General features: G+C 50.3%; 1 protein-coding gene across 4 annotated transcripts in view; it reads right to left on the reverse strand.

Moving 5' to 3' along the window:
* Positions 1 to 5,988: 5,988 nt before the first annotated feature.
* Positions 5,989 to 19,121, reverse strand: part of LOC148479129 (uncharacterized) — a 51,177-nt gene continuing 38,044 nt past the window's right edge. For 2 of the 4 annotated variants that reach the window (XM_088454911.1, XM_088454912.1), the window contains exons 4-6: positions 17,587 to 18,755; positions 8,676 to 8,876; positions 5,997 to 7,798 (exon numbers count right to left, since the gene is read on the reverse strand). In XM_088454911.1, coding sequence (XP_088311037.1) covers positions 6,962 to 7,798; positions 8,676 to 8,876; positions 17,587 to 18,755 — 2,207 coding nt within the window. In that variant the 3' untranslated portion in view covers positions 5,997 to 6,961. Of the gene's footprint in view, positions 7,799 to 8,675; positions 8,877 to 17,586; positions 18,756 to 19,121 lie in introns of all 4 variants that reach the window. The other 2 variants (XM_088454914.1, XM_088454913.1) reach the window with 2 other exon arrangements.

The raw sequence follows: 19,121 nt of genomic DNA on the forward strand, positions 1-19,121 counted from the left end.
ATCTCCAGTTTGAAGACTTGGAACAGCTCATCTTTTGTGGCCAGCAAATTTCTTGTACCGAGCTGAGGTTTTAGTGAGAGCGGGACAAACCTTTTTCCAGAAGTTGGAGAATCGCTGAAGAGACATCTTGGCGGCAGGCACATCCAGTGTTGGAAGAAGAGGGAAATCTGGAACCCGAGGATGATGACCAAATACTGTAAGAAAAGTAGTTGAATTGGTGGATGTGTGATAATGGTTGTTGTGAGTGAATTTGGCCCAAGGGAGATGCTCAATCCAGTCATCTTGGGAGGAGGAGATAAAGGTACGAAGGAACTGTTCCAGGTCCTGATTGACCCTTTTGGTCTGACCATTGGTCTGGGGATGATATGCAGTGGAGAATTTAAGTTTTACCTGAAGGGCCGAACAGAGTGACCTCCAGAACTTCGCCATGAAATCTACTCCTCTGTCGGAGATGATTTCTTGTGGAAGACCGTGAAGTCTGAAGATCTCTTTTATAAAGTTTTGGGCAAGTAGGGGTGCAGACGGAAGCCCAGTAAGAGGTAAGAAATGGGCCATTTTGGAAAATCGGTCCATGATAACCCAGACTGTGTTGTGGCCTCAAGATGGAGGAAGAACAGTGATGAAATCCATTGACAAGTGGGTCCATGGTGTAAACAGAATAGCTAGTGGTTGGAGCTGTCGGGGTACCTTGTGCTGGGCACACTTGACACATGACGACACGTAAGACCTAAAGTTCCCTTTCATTGAGGGTCACCAATAGGACGGCTGGATGAATTCAAGAGTCTTGTCCATTCCCAAGTGACTAGAGAGCTGGGAAGCATGAGCCCACTGTAGTAACTTTTTGCGGAGATGAGGAGCAACAAATGTTTTTCCAATAGGTGGAATCGGGGTCACATTAATAGTGGAAAAAATAGTGGGGTCCAAGATCGGATGAGGCTGTTCCAGGGAAGACTCAAGACCACCCTCCATGGAACGGAAAAGAGCGTCGGCCTTGTTATTTTGGGACCCAGGACGATAGGCGAGCTTAAAGTTGAATCTTGAAAAGAACATCGCCCATTTAGCCTGTCGAGGACTCAAACAATTTTCAGATTTTAGATTTAACAGATTTTTATGATCGGTGTAGATGGTGATTGGGTATTGAGCCCCCTCTAAGAGGTAATCAAGTGATAATTTTATAGCAAGCAGTTCTTGGTCACCGATAGCATAGTTCCTTTCAGTGGGCAAGAATTTTCGGGAAAAGAATCCACAGGGATGAAGTTTGTCATCTTCAAATCGTTGGGATTGGATGGCTCCAACCCCTATAGAGGAGGCGTCTACCTCCAGAATGAATGGTCGAGTTAGATCTGGTTGTTTCAAGATTGGAGCGGAAATTAATGCTTGTTTGAGGAGTTGGAATGCGGAAGTGGCTTCGACTGGCCATTTGGTTGGGTCTGCAGTCTTGCAGGTGAGGGCTGAGATGGGTGCTACTAATGTTGAAAAACCCTTCACAAACTTGCGGTAATAGTTGGCGAAGCCTAAGAACCGCTGTATGGCTTTCAGAGATGTCGGGAGAGACCAATCAAGGACAGCTTGGAGTTTGGCAGGATCCATTTGAAGATCAGCTCCAGAGATAATGTATCCCAGAAATGGTACACTTGATACTTCAAAAAGACACTTCTCCAGCTTGCAGAAGAGTTGGTTGGAACCTAGAAAGGACCTTTTTAACTTGATTCCTATGGCTTTCCAAATCTTGAGAGAAAATCATGATATCGTCCAAGTAGACAACCACACTTTTGTACAGAAGGTCTCGGAAAATTTAATTGACGAAAAATTGGAAAACAGCTGGGGCGTTGCAAAGGCCGAAGGGCATAACGAGATACTCATAATGCCCATCCCTGGTGTTGAAGGCTGTTTTCCATACGTCTCCCGGGCGACTACGAATTAAATTGTAGGCCCCTCTTAAGTCGAGTTTGGTGAAGACCGTGGCCCCTTTGACCCTGTTGAACAAATCAGTTATGAGGGGAAGATGGTAGCGATTTTTAACGGTTATGTCATTGAGACCTCGGTAATCAATGCATGAGCACAGCCCATCATCTTTCTTTTTGACGAAGAAAAATCCAGCCCCGGCTGGAGACATGGAAGGTTGAATGAAACCTTTACTCAGATTCTCCTCAAATGACATGGCTTAAGACTCGGGAAGAGATAGAGGATATGTTCGACCTCTGGGAGGTTTCTTCCCTAGGATCAGATCGATTGGACAATCCTAGTTAAGATGAGGAGGAAATATATCTGCATTCTGTTAACTGAAAATGTCTAAAAACTTAAGAATAGAATTTTGGCAGGCCTGCCGGAAGCTGTAGATCAGAGGATCGAACAGGAACAACCCGATGGAGGCAATTCTTAAAACAATCAGAACTCCAGGAGATGATCTGCATAGTCAACCAGTCAATTTGGGGAGAATGTCTCTGTAGCCAGGGTAATCCGAGAACTAGAGAGTGAGAGGCTTTGGGAATCACTAGGAAGGATAACTCTTCAGAATGGAGAACACCAATGGTAAGTTTAAGTGGTAGTGCGATGAGTGACGGTACCACTGGTGATGCGACTACCATCGAGGGTGGTTAGAGTGACGACACGAGGTAAAGCTTCAACGGGAATCCAATGTTGTTGGACAAAGTCCATAGTCACGAAATTCTCTGCAGCTCCGGAATCCAAAAGAGCTAGCGTAGCTCTATAACTCGTGGAAGCTTCAACTGAGCCTAGATGGTGGAATCTGACTTTCTAGGAAAATCAATGGCAACTCCTAACTTAACCTCTCTGTTATAAGTTAGGATGAGGCGTTTCCTGGACGAATGGGACAGATTTAGACTAGATGTTGAAACCCACAATACATGCAGAGATTCTGTCTCTGTCTTTTCTGTCGTTCCTCAGCAGACAAATGGGAGCAATTAACCTGCATGGGTTCTTCACCCACGGTGGATGAATGGATGGATTTTTCTTCGTCAGAAAGAAAGATGATGGGCTGTGCCCATGCATTGATTACCGAGGTCTCAATTACATAACCGTTAAAAATCTTCACCCACGGGGGGTGAATGTAGTCGAGGAACTGGACGTGGTCTTCCACAGTCGAAACTGCCCCTCTCCATGGCACGCTCTCTGTGGCCGGAGATCCACTGTGTTTAGGTGGAAGGTCACGGGAAGCCAGATCGTCTTTGAGTCTCTCAGAAAGCCCAGCCCAAAAGGCCGCTACGAGAGCGTCCTCATTCCAATTGAGTTCCAATGCCAGGGTCTGGAATAGAATGGCATATTGTCCTACAGTTTTGCTGCCTTGCCGAAGGCGTAGAATGTCTGCTGAGGCAGAAGTGGTTCTCCCAGGTTCGTCAAAGATCCTGCGGAACGTGGAAACGAATTCTGGGTAGTTCGCAAGAAGAGGATCCGATCTCTCCCAGAGAGGTGAGGCCCAATCGAGTGCTTGCCCAGAGAGCAAAGAAATTATGTAGGCTACTCGGGTCCTTGCTGTTGGGAAATTAGTTGGCTGAAGCTCGAAATGGATCTCGCACTGGTTTAAGAAACCTCGGCATAGTTTGGGGTTGCCATCAAACTTGCTTGGGGATGCCAGTTGGAGTCGAGCAGCTGGTGGCGCCAAGTGAGGAGGTGACACAAAAGAAGGGGCTGCAACTTGAATGTTTATCGGAGCGGGGTTGGATAACAAAACCTGAATGCCATCCAAGCGCGATGACATGTCCTGAATAAATTGAATAAGCTGCATTTGTGAAGTCTCTTGTCTTTCCAGATGAGATAGAACATTCTGGGAAGAATCCACTCCAGATCCCTGACCACTTACCAAGTCCATTAGGCCAGTGCAAACTGTCACAATCGTGGGATTTTGAGGCTATGTTCCCAGGCTGGGCCTTGGACCTGTATTACTCAACTCAGATGCTCTCTGGAGGAGACTTGGTTTTATGAAGTTTCTCTGCATGAGAGGGTGCAGAAGACTGGTGGAGAGTTTGGTTCAACATGGAGACTGCTTGATGTGGCTGGAGAGCCGTAAGGAGGGTGATGGTAGCACGGAAGCTACTTGATGCGGCTGGGCAGCCGTTAGGTGAAAGGTGGCAGTATGGACTGCTTGGAGCGGCTGGGAAGCCGTGAGGTGAAAGATGGCAGTACGGGCTGCTTGGAGCGGCTGGGAAGCCGTGAGGTGAATGGTGGCAGTACGGACTGCTTGGAGCGGCTGGGAAGCCATGAGGTGAATGGTGGTAGCGTGGAAGCTACTTGGTGCGGCTAGGGAGCCGTAGGAGAATGGTGGTAGCGTGGAAGCTACTTGGAGCAGCTGAGAAGCCGTATGGAGAAGGTGGTAGCACAGAAGCTACTTGGAGCAGCCTAGAAGCCGCGTGAAGATGGTGGTAATGTGGAAGCTACTTGGAGTGGCTGAGAAGCCGTATGGAGATGGTAGCGTGGAAGCTACTTGGAGCGGCAAGGGAGCCGGATGAGAATGATGGGAGCATGGGATCCTTGGTGTGGCTAGGGAGCTGGATGAGAATGGTGGCAGCACAGGCTGCTTGGTGCGGCTAGGGAGCCGGATGAGAATGGTGGCAGCACCTACGGAGCGCAGTGGGTAGGCTCACTTAGTTAGACTAAGGGACTTGCTGCACTGGCAACTTGTGTCAGCAGTAGGGATCCTTTTATAGGGAAAGCAGGGTGCTGGCAGGCTGAGGGAGGAGGAGAAGCATCCTCATTGGTGGTAGTGGAGTCACATGGGCAAATCCAAGATGGCCGCGCCCATGGACCGGAGGACAGCGCTTCCTGGATGTGAGCACCGGGGACAAGGCAGTCAGCAGGAGTCAGCATGGAGGCGGGAGAGCAGTGGGACCCGTCAGAGAGGACAGCAGCGGGAACAGCACCTGAGGGAGAAGGCACCAGCGCACAGCGCGGGAGCCGGAAGACACCGCGGGTCAGCGCCCGCAAGGGTAAGTGACGGGGTCTGATCCTGGGGTCTCTGCTGCTGCTTGTGACAATCAGGTTTTAGGTGGTTGGTTCACATAGGATTGGACACAGTGAGCCTGCTCCCATATACGCGCCCCAAGCATTTCTGTACGATGGTGCAGACACTGCAGAATATCTTCTGACAAACTGTCCATGCTCGAACAGTGAACTTTCTCCAGATCAAAGACGTCTTTCAGGAACTTGATCCTATATTGGTCCTCCCTCAGAAATTCTCATCAGAATCAAAAAATGAAAATACATTTACAAACTAATCACTCCTTCCTTCCATTCCCTGCCTTCATACATTCCTGGTTTCTTTCTATGGGATCGTATAGTTTATTAAACTGCCATCCTGTCTGCCACTGCGGTGCCACTCTGTTTCCTAGGACTTATATAAGGAAAGACCTTAGTGTTGGCCAATGCTCCATACTGCACAGAGAAGGGAAAATGGATGAATGAATGAGATAAGAAGAAAGAAATCAACAAAATGAAAAACAGGAGAGGTCGGGAAGGAGCCAGAAGATGAGAGAAATAATATAGTTACCGGGGTCGCTGCTGCTTGGTGGGCACGTGTCTTTATCAACCTCAATTACTTTTACCATAGAAATTTGTGTCACTTTTCTGTCTGTATTATGTTCCCCTGACCATTCACATTGGAGCTGCAGGGACACAAGTCTCTACTGAGCAACTATTTTTAAGCTGGGCAGCACAACGTCTATGTACTATGACTGAGGCAGGCATCTTGCTGAAGCTTTCCACCAAAGGGACATCTCTGGTAACCCTAGAGAAACCACTGCCCAGAGCTGATAACAAGGAAAAGAAGTTCTGTACAGACGCATGCCCTGTTGTGTTTCTTACTGGTTCTTAGCTGACTGGGGTGAAGAGGTGTGGGTGGGAACCTTATATATAACTGTGCCCCCACATTGATGTTACTGCTCACATTCTCACCAACAGCAATGTGATAACCATAGGAAACACCAGACAGGACACTGGCACAGCAGCCGTACGTCCAGGACATCCTGGCACCTAACCAGAGACTGTGTCAGGTCAAGGGCTGAGAATTTATCCTTTATTGAATAGAGATAGAAAACAGCACTGAAATCAACTGCTGGCAGGTCAGCGACATCGGACAAGAGACGACAGCTGGAGAAGCCGGCACAGGGCCCAGGTCAGTGACATCGGACAAGAGACGACAGCTGGAGAAGCCGGCACAGGGCCCAGGTCAGTGACATCGGACAAGAGACGACAGCTGGAGAAGCCGGCACAGGGCCCAGGTCACCGACATCGGACAAGAGACGACAGCTGGAGAAGCCGGCACAGGGCCCAGGTGTCAGACAGTTTTATGCACTTTCTGCAGGAAATCATAGATTAACGGGAGATATTAGATGGGTAGGGGTCCCAGATTATCTTTGTCAGGGCAAGACTAATACTCCTTTCTGCTGGCTCCCACTAAGGTCAGGGGTCCGCAATGTAACAAAACGCTCCCCACCACCAACAGGTGGGGAGCGTTTAGTAGGGATCCTGGGGGAAGACATAGTCATTGAAGTACACTTGTGGCAAGTGTCCATTCATATGTGGGCCGAAGACACCTCTCAAACACACGTTCAACTTTTTCAAATAAGTTTGTTTTGGTTTGTCCCAGACCCCTCTCCTCGCCCCCTCTGTACAGACTTTACCTCCTCTTTGGTATCTGCCATTGACACTATATATAGGTGTATAAATGATTTATCAGTCCCAGCACTGGGTGACTGGTCTCTTCCATTGGAGGGCGCTCACACGGACACACTGTCTGTCCTGCATATTAGTATTGAATCCTGATAGATGAGATAGTAGAACGTTGCTCTGTGTCTCCTGGATGGGCAATGATAGTTCCATACATGGAGTACCCATGTTCGATGGAAACTGCTACCTATCTACATGCCTCCACCTACATTGCAACAGAGCAGGGCCCGATTTCTCCCTGTATAAGGCAAATTGCTCTATGTTAGTGCCCTGGACTCTCTCAGAACAGTGCCAGGGGGTGTTTATCGCTCTTACGTCTGGTGCGCAGCTGTTCATTCAACCGGTTTCGGATTTCGCTGTGATCAGACTTCCTCAGCGTAAAGTGGCGTTCCACGATTTCCATCACCCGCCTCTTGACATTTAACGGTACGCCCTTCCTGCCTCGCAAGCCGTCCAGGTTCACACGGTTCACCCACCCCTTATAGATATCAAATGGAACAAGGGCACGAAACACAAGAGCAGCAAAGCGGCCCGGCTTCCCCGCGCTCCGGCCCAGGAGATTCCATTCTCTCTCCACGCTCATTGGCTGCAGGGCGATGTTGGGCAGGCGCTCCCCCATGCTGCACGGGGCGTACTGCGGCAGTCCATAAAAAGGAGCCTCTAGAGAGGTGCTCATGTCGGACTCATCCTCACGTTTGATGGTAGTTGTGGGTAACATGTCATCTTCGTCGTGGGGATTATCGTACATCCAAGAGACGTGATCTCTGTTCTGTTCAGACAGCGATTCCAGAGCGTAGCCATAGCCACACTGTAGACTGCTCTCCGGAGAGGCACGGCCAGATTCTGTGGACTGTCTGTCTTCTGAGGTCTGGCTCCACACTGGGCAGGAATTCTGCACCACGACAGCAGGGGGATGAGATGGAGATCTGCAGATATCGGACAATGGGTTGGAGGCACAGAGCGAGGCGACCATCTCCTTCAGGCCCTTCATCTCATGAGCTAGCTGGTCCATCGCTGACCTCATCCAGTCTCGCTCATGCTGAGCCCGAGCTGTGCTCCTCCGAAACCTTTTCAGCTCCCGTAACATCTCCTGGTGCATGCGGCTGGGCCTCTTGTTCTGTCACCAAAAGGAAAAGAAAGCAACACTGAGTTGTGACAGTCTGCAAACAACATACACAATACAGAATACTAAACATCCCCTCTATACCTTGCTAGAAATTCAACAACGAAGGAATAGTGACAAGTGTCTGCTAAAGTAAAATAATATTTAATTGGTGTCTTTTGTACTAAGTATGCGTAAAGAAAAAGGTGAACTTTCTAATAATCTCCCTCCCCGAGAGGGAACAGGAACAAAGAGCGATCGGCGCAGACTCCCCAAATCGCGATTAGAGTAGGCCACTTGCTGACAGCTGATGGCAGCCTCCGTCTAGTGTCGCAGCTCCCCGGGGAGACTGAGGCCATTCAGGGGTGATGTGAAGCAGCATCGGGCCCCATTCAGGGTATCTGGTTACAGGTTGTATATACTCTTGTAGGGAGCAGAGGAAAACGTGTTTTAGCGTCTCGCTAGGGTTTTATTTTGTACATATTAAATGATGCACAAGGAAGTGAGAGAAACATAATTTTACTCCAAATCTTTTAAGCCTCTCTGACACCTCATTTTTGTATTTGTGTTATAGCCAGAATGCTTCTGGGCCAATCCATGATATGTAACATACATGTAACATGCATTATAGTGCATTTATAGTATAATCAAATGATCTATTCAACTTAGATGAAGTGCGAGTGTAACACACGTAACCATGGAATCAGCTCCCCAGTAGCATCTCCATGTTAGATCACAGCTGGGACAGAATCTATGGTCTGATAGATGATTACATTGTACCAATGATGCCACCATCTTATCTAACCAAACGGCTACCACTAGGGTATATCAGTGCAGACATCGAATATTAGTGACTGGAATTGCAGTGAATGTAGATTTTACTTGTACTGACCACAAAGTGATACGGCTGCCGGGCCCCTACCTCTGTCTGCGAGGCCTGGTCTCTCCCGGTAGAAGTCTCGGGAATGTGCTTCTCCTCCTCCACCTCGACTTTTACCGGCTCTACTAACCCATCGTCATCTTGTTCCCGGAGCAGCAGATGCCCTCCTTCCGGGGATTCCGCTTTCCCCTCGGTAGCCCATCGGATGCCCAGCTGAAAGGTAACACTGGTTAGATATACCCTGCAATGTGCCACACCTATACATGGTACTGTAACACACCCTCCAATATGACGTATCTATACATGGTAACACACCCTGCAATGTGCCACACCTGTACATGGTAACACACCCTGCAATGTGCCACACCTATACATGGTACTGTAACACACCCTCCAATATGACGTATCTATACATGGTAACACACCCTGCAATGTGCCACACCTGTACATGGTAACACACCCTGCAATATGAGGTATCTATACATTGTAACACACCCTGCAATAACAAGAGATATGGTAATAACTCACCTTTGTTATCTCTGTTTCTACGAAGTACATAGGGTCCACAGGGTTGACCTTGGGGTATAGCTGGATCTGGATCCACGAGCACCACGCAGTTAAAGCTTTTGCTGCTGCTCCCAGGATGCACTTGGGTCCATCCTCCTCTATACCCCGCCCCCGAGCCACAGGCACCTCAGTTGGTAAGCAGCCCAGGCGGGAGGAGGAGACTAAACAGAGAGAAGGAAGACTGGAACACACAAGAAACCATACTCACAGAAATGGGAGACGGACAACTGGTGACCAGCAACACAGCCCATTTGAAGCCAGGTGCGTCAGGGCGGGCGCCCTGTGGACCCTATGGACTTCGTAGAAACAGAGATAACAAAGGTAAGTTCTTACCATATCTCTTGTTTTCTACTTCAGGGTCCATTGGGGGTCCACAGGGTTGACCTTGGGGATGTCCCAAAGCAGTTCAACTAAGGGCGGGGACGCTCCTGTGCAGAAAGGAGAATCCTGCGCCCAAAGGATGCATCCTGAGAGGCAAAAGGTGTCAAACGCATAAAACCTCAAAAACGTCTGAATGGAAGACCAAGTGGCTGCCTTGGACAGCTGAACAGCGGAGGCACCACGTCTAGGAGCCCAAGAAGGACCCACAGACCGAGTGGAATGAGTCTTAACAGAGGCTGGAACAGGTAAACCTTCCTGTACATAAGCCTCCCTAATAACAGAACAGAGCCAACGGGCTAAGGTTTGTTTGTTGGCAGGCCAACCCCTCTTATGAAAACCAAAGAGGACAAACAAAGAATCGGACCTTCTAATAGAAGCAGTCCGATCAACATAAATTCTGAGAGCACGGACAACGTCCAACGAAGCCTCACCAGCTGTAAGATCAGGGGACTGAAAAGCTGGCACCACCAGTTCCTGATTGATGTGGAACTTAGACACAACTTTAGGCAAAAACTCAGGATGAGTGCGAAGCACTGCTCTGTCCTGGTGAAAAATTAAGAAGGGGGGACTACAGGAAAGTGCCCCCAACTCGGATACCCTCCTGGCCGAAGCAATTGCCAGGAGAAACACAGTCTTAAGTGTTAACCACTTGAGGTCCACCGACTCAAGAGGTTCAAAAGGAGGTCCCTGCAGGACCCGAAGAACCACTGCCAAGTCCAACGGAGCCACTGGAGGTACAAAGGGAGGCTGGATTCTAAGAGCACCCTGGAAAAAGGTGTGAACGTCCGGCAGTGTAGCGATTCTACGTTGGAACCACACAGACAGAGCAGATACATGAACTTTCAGGGAAGCAAGACGTAAGCCCAGGTCAACACCTGAGGATCAAAGTTTCTGGACTCACACCACTGAAAGTAAGTGTGCCACACTCTGTGGTAAATCCGTGCAGAGGCAGGTTTACGTGCCCTTAGCATGGTACTGATGACAGAGCTTGAAACCTTAACACGGCTGTCTCAAGAGCCACGCCGTCAAAGACAGCTGACCCAGATCTGGGTAAAGGCAAGGCCCCTGAGACAGCAGGTCCCGACGCTGAGGTAGAAGGAACGGGGCATCGACGGACAAGCTCCTGAGATCGGAGGCCCAAGGACGTCTGGGCCACGCTTGAGCCACCAGCAGAAACGTGCCCCCGTCCTGTTTGATTTTTCTTAGTACCCGAGGTAGCAGGGAGATCGGAGGGAACAGGAACGCTAGGTGAAATGTCCATTTCACCAACAGCGCGTCCACCAAGCTTGCGCCTGCGTCCCTTGTCCTTGAGCCATACACGGGTAACTTGTAATTGTGACGGGAGGTCATCAGGTCCAACTCCGGCAGTCCCCATTTGTCCACGAGAAGTTGAAACACCTCTGGGTGAAGCGACCATTCTCCCGGGATGCACGTCCTGACGGCTGAGGAAGTCTGCTTCCCAATTGAGGACTCCCGGGATGAAGACTGCTGAGATTGCTGGAAGGTGGCACTCCGCCCAAGCCAGGATCTGAGACACCTCCGACATCGCAGCTCGACTGCGAGTTCCTCCCTGGTGATTGATGTACGACACCGTGGTGGCGTTGTCGGATTGCACCTGAACTGCCTTTCCGTGAAGAGCGGTGCCTGACGACAAAAGAGCCCTGTACACGGACCGCAGTTCCAGCACGTTTATGGGAAGAACTGCTTCCTCCGCAGACCAATGGCCCTGAAGAGACAACGAGCCGGTCACTGCCCCCCAACCCCAGAGACTGGCATCTGTTGTGAGCAGAACCCAGTCCGGGATCCAAAAGGGGCGTCCCTTGATGAGATGAGCTGGCTGAAGCCACCAAGCTAGAGACTGGCGCATTTCCGAGGACAAGACCAGTGTTTGGGATCAGATCCGGTGAGGTAACCCGTTCCATTCCGATAGAATCTGCCCCTGCAGGGGCCTGGAATGGAACTGGGCAAATTCCACCATGTCGAATGCCGACACCATGGACCCTAGGACTCTCATGGCCGAGTGTACCGACACCCTGGTACTGCTCAGGCAACTGTGTATCCGCAGTTGTAGGGAAGACACCTTTTCCGGAGTCAGGAAAATCCTTTGCTGACGAGAATTCGGAAGGGCTCCCAAATGAACCATCCGTTTTGATGGGATAAGAGATCACTTCTTCCAATTTATCAACCACCCGTGTGCCTGAAGACAAGCAATGCTCAGGTAGAGATGTCGAAGAAGTACCTTCGGGGAGCTCGCCAGCAGAAGAAGTTCGTCCAGATACGGCAGCAGCCGTATACCCTGGCCCCGAAGGTGGGCAGCCATAATTGCCATCACCTTGGTGAACACCCTCGGAGCCGTGGAAAAACCAAAAGGCAACGCCCAAAACTGGTAGTGATGTTGCAGGATAGCAAACCTCAGATACTGTACCGCTGGTGTGCCGGTGCTATGGGCACGTGGAGATAGGCGTCCTGGATATCCAGGGAGACCATGTAATCACCGGGTTCCATCGCCAGAATGATCCTGAACTTGGGAACTCTGAGGTATTTGTTCAGAGACTTCAAATTCAGAATAGGGCGATGAGAACCATTGGGCTTCTGTACCAGAAACAGAGTAGAATAGTATCCCGTCCCGCGTTGAGACTGCAGAACGGGAACAATGACCCCTACTTGTAGCAAGGATTGTATAGCCACCTGAATCTGGGAAGCTTTGGTCTTGTCCAGAGAAGGACTCGTGCAAAAAACTGGTGGGGCGGCCTGGCCCGAAAAGACAGGGTGTACCCCTGAGAGACTACTTCTCGAGCCCAGGCATCCATGGTGGTATTGTGCCAATACTGGGCGAATTGGAGAAGTCGGCCTCCCACTCTGAGGTCCCCCAGAGGGAGGCCCGTCCCATCAGGCCGCAGGTTTATCCTCCTGCTTGGAAGAAGGGCGCCGAGCACTCCAGGCTTGCTTCTTGGGTTTAGAGGCGGTCTTAGCTGCCGACTGCCTCGGGAAGGACTGACCTTTTGCCTTACCCTGAACCCGAAAGGAACAAAAGATCGAGCTCCGGACCTTGGCAGGCATTGCCGCTGAAGGGAGGAAAGCTGACTTGGGTATCCACTATTTTGTCCAAGTCCGGACCAAATAGCAATTCTCCATTGAAAGGTAAGGCCTCCAGGCCTTTCTTTGAATCGGAGTCCGCTCTCCAGGACCTCAGCCATAAGGATCGGCGAGCAGACATTGCCACAGCCGATACCCGAGAGGTCAGCAGACTAGCATCCAAAGAGGCTTCTCCAATGTAGGAAGCAGTGTCCCTCATCTGTCCTAACAACGCCCTCTGGACATCCGGAGCGTCGTCCGGAAAGGTATCCTCTAATGCGTTGGCCCAACCCTCAATGGCCTCGGCCACCCAGGAGATGGCCATGGACGGTCGGGCCACTGCCCATGAGAGGGAGTAAATGGACTTTAAGCAAGTCTCAACTTTCCTGTCCGTGGGATCCTTCAGCGAGGATATAGATTGTAATGGCAAAGTAGCGCTCCTTATTAAACGGGTGACGTGGGAATCCACCGCCGGTGGAGTTTCCCATTTTTTACAATGTGCCTCAGGAAAGGGGTAATTAGAATCCAACCGCTTCTGAGGAAGGAATCTCTTACTGGGCGCCTGCCAAGCCACCGCCATATGATCCGTCAACTGATCCGACAGGGGAAACACCGCAGAAGCCACCTTAGTTTTTTTGAAACTAGGATACTTCGACTTAGGAGCCGATGCCTTATCCTCTATAAGAAGAATGGCTCGCACCGCACTAACCAGTGCTCGCACATTAATGGACGACTTGGTAACTATCTCCTAGACCGAGTTGTCCGAGTCAGTGTCTTCATGAACCTCCCCATCATCTGAGGACCCCTCGGAGTCCGATAAATGCGCCACCTGCGCCATTAGTGTGCATTTTTACGCCCTTGAAGGCATGTCACTCTGCAACATTGACTGACTGAAAAGCCGAAAACGCAGCCTCCAAATTTTGTACTGAGTTGGAGAGCACATCCACCCAGGGTGGAGGAGCAGCTACAGGGGCCTGGAAGGGCACCGCAGACAGTGCTGCATCACAGGGGAAGCCTGTATATACATAGGTAACCCCGCATAAGGACCAACAGACTGAGACCCGGGGGGGCTACGCAATAATTGTGGGAAACCCGTGGAATGGGGGATGGCAGGCTGGGGCAACGCCCTAGTAGGAACAGCAGTCGGGACCGACAGACAGTCCGCAATAGACAGCAGAACCTGAGAAAACATCGCCCATGGTGGTTTCTGTGTCATAGGGGGTTTGATGGGCCAGGAACCACCTGGCACCGTCTACACAGGCCATCCTGTGACAAATCCTCCCTATCCACTCCTGCAGAACAGCGTCCGCAGGAGACCAACACCGGAGCCACGGAGTGCTCAATCTCCTCGTCCGACATGACAAAATATATTATATAAATAAATATATCTGGCAACAGAGCCGAATCAAGCGCACTCACCAGTGTGCTGAACAACAGCCCACAATATGGCCCTGTGTAGCACACAACTGTATGTGACAGACCTCACAAATACGTGATTTATATAGGTGAGGTCTGTAGAAATGCCCCTCCCCCACACACCTGTAGGGCTGGTAGGAGAAGGAAAGGGATAGGTATAGGCTGACAGTAAGTAGAAATAAGCACAGACAGCAGCACTAGCAAAAGTCACATACCATGCAGGAAGATATACTCACTGCACCTTTCCACTACAATCAACCTGCCCAGATTCAGTGTCTGGGAGGGCTATAGCGCTGTGTACACTGTCCTTGTCGGGGGAGAGGTACACAGGGGGACCGGTCGGCGTGCTCCGTGAGAGATCAGCGCTGCCACATAGAAAATGGCCCCCAGAGACCTCAGAGGAGGAGTGGCCGAGTAACTGCAGCTCAGCGACGCCAGACTACGTGCTGAAAGGCGCGCTGAGCTGAGGGGAGGAGCCGCTAAACAGGGAAGGCTTCCTCGCCTGGCTAGCTATTAACCCCAGGGCTGCCGGCTTCCCACTTGCCATGTGAAATCCCTGGTGGTCTAGTGGTCTCACAGGGTATACCTCCGCAGAGGGGGAGCCCGCCGCCACCACTAGCAGCCCCCGGTCTGTCCCCTAGAACCGGGGGCAAAGGACTGCATTCCTAGTAAGACCCGCAAGCCGCCGCTAATCGGCGACTCGCGGCTTACCGTGTCCCCGGCGACTCCGGCAGCAGTCCAGGGAGGTCCCCAGAATCCAGCTAGTACGGACTCTGGCCTCCCGCGGCAATCCCCAGTGAGATACTTGCGTCGCGGCGCCAGCGGGGAGTAAGAGCGGCAGCGTGGGCGTCTGTACAGACAGTCCTTCGCTGCCACTGAAGGGTGTGTTACCATATACAGACACGTCGTATTGCAGGGTGTGTTACCATGTACACTCATGTTAAAAATAAAAAACCTAACAGGCTCTTATCTTTTTTTTTTTTTTTTTAAATAAAAAGCTTTTGGGGGACCCGACTCCGGCCGGGCACCAACTCAAACTGAGGTGCCTGTGGCTCGGGGGCGGGGTATAGAGGAGGATGGACCCAAGTGCATCCTGGGAGCAGCAGCAAAAGCTTTAATTGCGTGGTGCCCGTGGATCCAGATCCAGCTATACCCCAAGGTCAACCCTGCGGACCCCCTATGGACCCTGAAGTAGAAATGACGTATCTGTATATGGTAACATACCCTGCAATGTGCCGCACATGTACATGGTAACACACCCTGCAATATGATGTATCTGTACATGGTAACACACCCTGCAATATAACACACCTGTACATGGTAACACACCTGCAATATGCCGCACCTGTACATGGTAACACACCCTGCAATACGACGTATCTGTATATGGTAACACACCCTGCAATATGCTGCACCTCTACATGGTAACACACCTGCAATATGCCGCACCTGTACATGGTAACACACCCTGCAATATGCCGCACCTGTACATGGTAACACACCCTGCAATATGCCGCACCTGTACATGGTAACACACCCTGCAATATGCCGCACCTGTACATGGTAACACACCCTGCAATATGACGTATCTGTATATGGTAACACACCCTGCAATGTGCCGCACCTCTACATGGCAACACACGCTGCAATATGACGTATCTGTATATGGTAACACACCCTGCAATGTGCCGCACCTCTACATGGTAACACACCCTGCAATATGACGTATCTGTACATGGTAACACACCCTGCAATATGCCGCACCTGTACATGGTAACACACCCTGCAATACGACGTATCTGTATATGGTAACACACCCTGCAATATGCCGCACCTGTATATGGTAACACACCCTGCAATACGACGTATCTGTATATGGTAACACACCCTGCAATATGATGTATCTGTACATGGTAACATACCCTGCAATGTGCCACACATGTACATGGTAACACACCCTGCAATATGACGTATCTGTATATGGTAACACACCCTGCAATGTGCCGCACATGTACATGGTAACACACCCTGCAATGTGACGTATCTGTATATGGTAACACACCCTGCAATGTGCAGCACCTCTACATGGCAACACACCCTGCAATACGACGTATCTGTATATGGTAACACACCCTGCAATATGACGCACCTGTACATGGTAACACACTCTGCAATGTGATGCACCTGTACATGGTAACACACCCTGCAATATGACGTATCTGTATATAGTAACACACCCTGCAATGTGCCGCACCCCTACATGGTAACACACCCTGCAATATGACGTATCTATACATGGTAACTCACCCTGCAATATGCCGCAGCTGTACATGGTAGCACACCCTGCAATGTGCCGCACCTGTACATGGTAACACACCCTGCAATGTGACACACCGTACTTGGTAACACACACTGCAATATGACTCACCTGTACACGGTAACACACCCTGCAATATGACACACCTGTACACGGTAACACACCCTGCAATATGACACACCTGTACTTGGTTACACACCCTGCAATGTACAGCACCTGTACATGGTAACACACCCTGCAACATGCCGCACCTGTACATGGTAACACACCCTGCAATATGACACACCTGTACATGGTAACACACCCTGCAACAAGCCGCACCTGTACATGGTAACACACCCTGCAACATGCCGCACCTGTACATGGTAACACACCCTGCAATATGACATACATGTACATGGTAACACACCCTGCAATATGACATACATGTACATGGTAACACACCCTGCAATGTGACACACCTGTACATGGTAACACACCCTGCAATATGACACACCTGTAGATGGTAACACACCCTGCAATGTGACACACCTGTACATGGTAACACACTCTGCAATGTGACACACCTGTACATGGTAACACACCCTGCAATATGACACACCTGTACATGGTAACACACCCTGCAATGTGACACACCTGTACATGGTAACACACCCTGCAATATGACACACTTGTACATGGTAACACACCCTGCAATATGACACACCTGTACACGGTAACACACCCTGCAATGTGCCGCACCTGTACATGGTAACACACCCTTCCTCTGTGCCGCACCTGTACATGGTAACACACCCTGCAATATGACACACCTGTACATGGTAACACACTCTGCAATGTGCCGCACCTGTACATGGTAACACACCATGCAATATAACACACCTGTAAATGGTAACACACCCTGCAATATAACACACCTGTACATGGTAACACACCCTGCAATATGACACCTATCCATGGTAACACACCCTGCAGTATGACACCTATCCATGGTAACACACCTTGCAATATGACACACCTGTACATGGTAACACACCATGCAATATAACACACCTGTACATGGTAACACATCCTGCAATTTGACACACCTGTACACTGTGGAACATGCTGTCACATACAACCTGCAGCAGCAATATCTATAACTGGTGAACAGAACACAATCAGTACCTCCCCTGTGGTTTCGGAGGGAGGGAGATTTGGAGGTTTCTCTGTAGGATACTGAATTTTTGGGTCCATGTCCATAAAGCTGTCGTTCTGCTTCCATCTGGGGTAGTTCAGCTCCCATCCTTCCCGCAAGCTTTCTCCAGAGTGTTTCTGTAGATGCCTCTGTAGAGACTTCTTGCGTATGAACCTGTCCCAGCAGTAGGGACACTCGTAGGGACGCTCCCCGGTGTGCCGTCTCATGTGGGCCACCAGGTCGGTCTTACGGCTGAAACGCTTGGTGCAGCAGGTACAGTGAAAGGGTTTATGTCCAGCATGGCTCCACAGATGGGTGGTGAGGGTAGAACTCTGCCGGAAACTCCTCCCGCACTGGTTACACTTGTACGGTTTGTCCTCTGTGTGGGTTCTCCTGTGAGCACTGAGGTGCTGCTTCTTCACAAAGCTCTTAGCACATATACTGCATTGGTAGGGCCGATCTTGGCAATTTCCCATTTGATGGGATAAGAAGTCAATGAGGCGGCTCCAGCTCTCTCCACACTGAGTGCAAGTGTGCAGGTTGTCTCTGCCTTCCAGTACGTCTGAGGTCTCCGGGACCACACTCTCCTCCTTAAAAGGTTTCTTCAGATTTACAGCGCGGAGATACTGGTTGGCCGCGTACATAGTGGATCTACCTCTAACACGTGACCGCACCTTGCCAGCAATGGGAGACTGGTAATGACTGAGATTGTGTCCTGAGTTATGATTAAACAGAATGGGGGTAGTCTTCTCTGAGTCACGGTTGTGCAGAATGGGGGTAGTCTTCTCTGAGTCATGGTTGGGGTCATGATTGGGCAGATTGGGGGTAGACTTTGTGTTGTGGTTGGGTAGAATGGGGGTAGTCTCCTCTATGGTACACTGGCTGGGCACAATGGGGGAAGTCTTCTCCATGTTGGTGGCATCTGTTTTCCTCGCAGTTCCCTCATCTGTCCAAAGAATGGGGTTTCTCTTTACCAGACGTAGAGATCTCCTACTGACTGCTCTTCCTGCTGCGCAGTTTCTGGAACCTCTCAGATTACCGCGTCTCCTCTGACGTTCCTTACCCGGTCGCTCTATAAGGACCTCAGGAGTCCAGAGAGTCTCTATGTCACTTCTCCTCCTCACAGTTGGCTCAGTGCTTCCGTTTACCTCCCAGGCACCTGTAAGAGAGAAGACTGTTATGTGGGTGGTGACAGGAAATGTCCCTCTGAGCACAGCACTGACACAGCATCTCCTACTGATATAGGTGGCAGCAGTACAGCAGTAAATAATAAGACATTATTACAGTAGTAACCCTTTTCACTGTAACTAATAGAGACAGGAACAAATTAAATAGGGGTTGGGTACGAGATGCCGGCATTCGGGATCCCAGTGGTCAGAATCCCGATCCCGGCATCTCAACTAGGTTACCATCCCGACGGCTCTACTGTAGATAAGTTTCCTAACCTAACCCTCCGTCCCCGATGCCTAAACCTAACCTCCACCTCCCTGCACCCTAAACCTAACCCTGCCCCCTACTGCCTAAA

This window comes from Taudactylus pleione, unplaced genomic scaffold (genome assembly GCF_031769625.1).
Source record: "Taudactylus pleione unplaced genomic scaffold, aTauple2 ptg000635l, whole genome shotgun sequence".
Classification (NCBI taxonomy): domain Eukaryota; kingdom Metazoa; phylum Chordata; class Amphibia; order Anura; family Myobatrachidae; genus Taudactylus; species Taudactylus pleione.